Source organism: Brassica rapa, chromosome A03, assembly GCF_000309985.2.
Source record: "Brassica rapa cultivar Chiifu-401-42 chromosome A03, CAAS_Brap_v3.01, whole genome shotgun sequence".
Lineage (NCBI taxonomy): Eukaryota > Viridiplantae > Streptophyta > Magnoliopsida > Brassicales > Brassicaceae > Brassica > Brassica rapa.
This window is the reverse complement of record NC_024797.2, coordinates 33,668,918-33,674,467: the sequence shown is the minus strand read 5'-3', so window position 1 is coordinate 33,674,467 and position 5,550 is coordinate 33,668,918. Positions and strand designations below refer to the sequence as shown.

Here is a 5,550-nt window from a genome sequence, read left to right as displayed (position 1 = left end):
CCGATGATGCAGCAGTTGATCGTTGGACGAAGATAATACGGAAAGAGAAGAAACAAGTTTTCTTTGAAGAAAAGTTCCGCATGGATTTTGAGTCTCGCACAGGTCAGATTGAAGGTCCCACCAATCCTATCGGAGGACCATCGAATAATGCACAATCTGGTCAGGCTCATGCAGATTCGGTGGAGGCTACTGGAGCTACTCCTGGAGCTGAGGCTTTAAAAGCGATGGAAGGTCGGCTTATGAATGCAGTCCGAGATGCAGTTCGAGATGCTATGAAGGGAGTGAAGGAAAAAGTCACTTCATTGTCTACGCAGCTAGGTCTTCTAGAAGAGGAGGTGAAAAGTCTTAGGTTGAGTGTTCCCGGAAGTGACAATCCGGCGGTCCAAGATGATGGTGATGGTAGTGACAATAGCGAGTCAGAAGAAGAGGATGGTGATGTGGGTGGGGATAAGGAGTCGGAGGAAGAGGATGGTGGTGACAATAACGAGCCAGACGAAGATGATGGTAGTGACAATGATGTTGAAGATGCCATTCTCGATATTTCAAAGGATGTGCAGAGGGAATATGGTGATGTTGACATGGATGATGATGATGCGGAGATGTATGCACATGCTGTGGAGGCCGAGAAAAAATTAAAGACTAAGGCAGCAGAGTCTGTAAACACGAAAAAAAAGATCGAGAAAAGATGATGGCAAAGAAGCAGTTCCTGTGAAAAAGGTTAAGGTGGACCGTGGTGATAATGTGAGGAGTCCCATTCAGCTAAGAAGCAGGGCAGCAGAGAAGAGCACCAGAGGTGAAAAGAAGCAGAAGGCAGCTGCTGAGAAGAAGACAGCTGCGGCAGCTAAGAAGAAGGCAGCTGCTGAGAATGAGGCAGCAGCTGAGAAGGAGGCAGCAGCTGAAAAGGAGGCAGCAGCTGAAAAGGAGGCAGCTAAGAAGAAGGCAGCAGCTACGAAGAAGGCAGCAGCTAAGAAGACAAAGAAAGTAGGTAAGAAGACCGAGTGAATTCCGTATGTGGTTGTTTTAATGTGGATGAACTCTATTCGGTTTGTATGACTTTCTTGTTAGATGTTGAAGGATATTCATGTTGAAGACTGGTATTTAAGACTTATGTTATATATTGGGAAACTTTAGTAAGTTTCAATTTCAACTTAATGTAACTTCGTGAATTTATGATATTTCGTAGATCGTGAAAGAGGGAGAATAGGAAAACTTTAGTAAGTTACACTTTCAACTTAGTGTAACTTCGTTAATTTATGATATTTCGTAGATCGTGAATGAGGGAGAATAGGGAAACTTTAGTGTAAGTTTCGCTTTCAACTTAGTGTAACTTCATGAATTTATGATATTTTGTAGATCGTGAAAGAGGGAGAATAGGGAAATTTAGTGTAAGTTTCACTTTCAACTTAGTGTAATTTTGTGAATTTATGATATTTCGTAGATCGTGAAAGAGGGAAAATAGGAAAATTTAGTGTAAGTTTCACTTTCAACTAAGTGTAACTTCGTGAATTTATGATATTTCGTAGATCGTGAAAGAGGAAGAATAGGGAAACTTTAGTGTAAGTTTCACTTTCAACTTAGTGTAACTTCGTGAATTTATGATATTTCGTAGATCGTGAAAGAGGGAGGGAGAATAGGGAAACTTTAGTGTAAGTTTCACTTTCAATTTATGATATTTCGTAGATCGTGAAAGAGGGAGAATAGGGAAACTTTAGTGTTAGTTTCACTTTCAACTTAGTGTAACTTCGTGAATTTATGATATTTCGTAGATCGTGAATGAGGGAGAATAGGAAAACTTTAGTGTAAGTTTCACTTTCAACTTAGTGTAACTTCGTGAATTTATGATATTTCGTAGATCGTGAAAGAGGGAGAATAGGGAAACTTTAGTAAATACGAAGAGTCTTAGTAAATCAGAATCTCAAGCAAACAACAACAACAGATAGTAGACTAATGTCATGGACCGGACGCATCTCATGGAGTGGTGGGATTCTGACGGGTTAGATTATACTTCAGTTCAGCAATCTCTGCAGCCATCGCATCCACGCGCTTCCTTAACATTTCAACCTCTTCCTGGACTCCGAAGACCCATGGTTGACGGAAATGGAAGCCATCATTCTAGACGTAAAAGGGGAATGTATCAAAACCCGAAAGTATCAATAAAAAATCTGGGGGTTTTCCATAGATTACCTCATAATTTTTGCAAGTGGAGTATTTTCTCCCCGGTAAAGTATCAAAATCGGTTGGATACTTCAGGTTCCGAGACACCTCGTTGATGATTGTCCCCCCACAAGGGCATCTGGTCGGAATCCCACACTCGGCATCCGCCACGCAGCCAAGCATGTTGGTGTCTCTCTTCCAAGCCTTCATCTGCCTATACTCCTCGGCTGGATGAGTCATGATTCTGAGTAACCTAGAAATCTAGAAAGAAGAGGGACCGATTGTAGAGAGAAATCTAGAGAGAGATTGAATAGTAGAGAGAGAGATTGGCTGAGGTAAATGGCGGGTTTAATACACGTCTACGTCGCCTCCGCATCGATTTTGTGGAAAGTCAAAAATCGAAAAAATGGGTGGGAAATTCAAAAAACTGGGCGCGGATTTTTTGGTGAAGGATTTTCGTGCTTATAGTTTCACTTAGTTTGTAGTTATACAAAAACCTTTAAAGTTTTACTTTTCTGTTTTTTTCCGATTTTGTTGGTTTTACTGTACTTAGATGATTGATTTTATGGTTATACCTGATATATTCTATTTTCTATCAACGTTTTAGATGTGCTCATGTAGAATAAAATTTGATTTCGTGACATATGTAACTTTTCTAATCCCACGAGGTAGTGTATACAAAAAATATAGCTAACAATTATGTATTCCCTTCCCATTCGACAGAAAATGTGTTCCAGATTATATTTTTTTCACTCGAAGTTTTTCGGATTTCACAACATGTTGAATACGTCACGTCATCTTCCTAGAACATGGATAAGTTATGTCATCGCAACTGTAATATAAATCATCAACTAACGAAAGGTTACATAACGAAAGTTTCACCAAGTTTTACAAACATAAAACGAAATCACTTTAATCAGGTTTCACTAAGGTTCACATTCATATAACACTTCAGTTCCTTCTGTTCCTTCAGGTCCTTCAGTTCCTCGAGTGCTTTGTGTTCCTTGAGTCCCTTCAGGTCCTTCAGTTCCTTCTGTTCCTTCAGTTCCTTCAGCTCCTTCAGCTCCTTCAGCTCCTTCAGTTCCTTCAGCTCCTTCAGTTCCTTCAGTTCCCTGCGAGCAGTTGAAATAGCTAGCCAGACCCCTATTCGGGATATACTTATTAGGACGGGGACGGGGCCGACTTTCTCCCGCCGAAGGATGTCTTTTTTCCTGATGTCTTCCCTTTCTTTTCTTGTAGTCTAGAGGTAGAGGACACTTCGCCGCCGCGACTTCTTTTGGAACCATCCAATGAGTTATATGAGAGACTGGATATATAGTCCTTCGATACGCTTTGGCCCACAGTGTAATGAAGTAATATTTCGAAATGAAATCGTACATGTCACTCAACTGTAATGGTCTATCATGCTTCAAACACTTAATGATAGCGCCTATTGCATGTCTACATGGGTATTTATCTATATCAAACTTCTTGCAACTGCACGTTTTATGTTGCAAATCCACGGAATAAGTCTTCCCGTCTGCTCCAATAACACTGTATTCAAGCTGAAAAGTGTTCAGCGGAGTCACTGTAAGTTTAGAACCTTTGGTGTTCTGTTATGCAATTTGTTCTCCACCAAAGGAACCAATTTTCGAGATGACGGTCCTTCTGCTGCATCCTTCCTATGTCTGTTGAACCACTCAGACATTTTCTCAATAACTGTATCAAGCATAGGCAATAAAGACATCCTTCGCGCCTTTTCAAATACCGCATTCAAAGACTCCGCACAATTAGAGGTGTCTATGTTGTACCTAGCACCGGGGAAATGACACTTCGCCCACCGTTCGACTTCGACACTTTTATCAAGATACCTAGCACACGATGGATACCTCTCCCTAAAATCGTCATACTGCTTTTTAAACTCAGGCTCTGAATAAAGACATGCAACCTTTCGGAATAGTAGTGCAACCTCGTCCCTGCCATGATTGACATGACCTTTCACATTGTGCGATATATGCCAGATACAATACCCATGTTTAGACATCGGATACACTTCAGCAACAGCTTTTATCAGACTTGGATTTCTGTCTGAAACAAACACCAATTCCGTCGAATCCGGTATAACAGTTTTCAGCGTCGTGAAAAACCACTTCCAGCTTTTGTTTTTCTCCCCATCAACCACAACAAAGGCTATTGGATAATGGTGAAGGTTTGGATCCTGAGCCGTGGCAATAATTAAACAACCACATTCAATAGTCTTCAGGAAAGTTGCATCCACAGTGATGACTTTCCTCATGTATTCAAACCCTTCAATGGAGGCTCCCAGCGCAACAAATAGGTATCTGAACCGGTTGTTTTTATCCACTACCAAACTTGTTTTTGTATCCGGGTTCGTCTTCTCTAACATATACAAATAAGCAGGCAATATTCTATATCCCTACTCGGGATCACCACGAATATCCGCAACAGCTAGTTTTTTTCCTCTCAAACATGTCGTATACGACACTTCCACACCCACTTTCCTTTGCACCAGACCTTTTAGGATTTTCGCTGTTGGTGTCTCATATAGTCCTGGATAATCCTTGTGCACTATAGCTGCAACACATCTTGGTGTAACTTTCCTTTTCTTTCTAGTACTTGAAGTTACGCGAGAGCATGAATGCATATTCTTGTATGTTCTAATCGAGAACGCTTCAGAATTATTTATCTTTGTTGCTCTCACACTCCATTTACAACCTTCATCAGCTCCCCGACATTTCACCACATATCGACCCCTGTCCGAGTTGCAAATACTGATTCCGAAACAGTTCTCCTGTGATGCTCTATCAATAATATCTTTCACAGCTTCTTTACTCTCAAATTCTTGAAACAACTGAAGACCCAAACCATCTTCCCACTCTTTAACCACTGGATTTTCTTTTGCAACACGTGGGAGCTCAACATAGTACGAACTAGGACGAACACCCATAGAGTTATCCACGTCGCCCTCACTGTCCACGCCCCCTTCGCCGGCTTGCCCATTAACAACATTAATGCCCCCTTCGCCGGCTTCTCCATTAACAACATTAATGCCCCTTTCGTCGGCTTCTCTATTTATAACAACATTCTCCACCCGTTCAGCCCCCGGCAGATATAGTTCTGCTTCTTCAATGCGAGGAAATAGAGTGAGTGCACCCTGATTACCTTCAACTTCGGGTAATCCCACCATATGAGGTTTCTTTCTCAACTACTGATTGTTGCTCCATTACTGGAACTATTTCCATATCTTCGATGACCTCTACATGCAAAATACTTCTTCTTCCCTCTTTATCCACTGATGACAGATACACATACACATCTTCATCATCCAAAATATATGATTGCCTCTTAGGTTCTACTACCAGTGGAATGTAACTCAGATTCATCCTCTTTAAACAC

At 41.2% G+C, this 5,550-nt stretch overlaps 1 protein-coding gene across 1 annotated transcript; it reads right to left on the bottom strand.

Moving 5' to 3' along the window:
* Positions 1-3,080: 3,080 nt before the first annotated feature.
* Positions 3,081-4,429, bottom strand: LOC117132684 (protein FAR-RED ELONGATED HYPOCOTYL 3-like). The gene is made up of 2 exons (XM_033287499.1): positions 3,779-4,429; positions 3,081-3,698 (listed from the first exon to the last, which is right to left on the bottom strand). The coding sequence occupies exons 1-2, from the start codon at positions 4,427-4,429 to the stop codon at positions 3,081-3,083; spliced, it is 1,269 nt and encodes a 422-aa protein (XP_033143390.1).
* Between the last annotated feature and the right edge of the window lie 1,121 nt (positions 4,430-5,550).

Excerpts from the sequence above, each read along its gene's own strand:
- LOC117132684 (XM_033287499.1), bottom strand. The coding sequence starts at position 4,429 with ATGAGGAAAGTCATCACTGTGGATGCAACTTTCCTGAAGACTATTGAA. Across the intron at positions 3,699-3,778 it reads GACCGTCATCTCGAAAATTG|CTTGAATACAGTGTTATTGG; the intron begins GTTCCTTTGGTG and ends AACACTTTTCAG.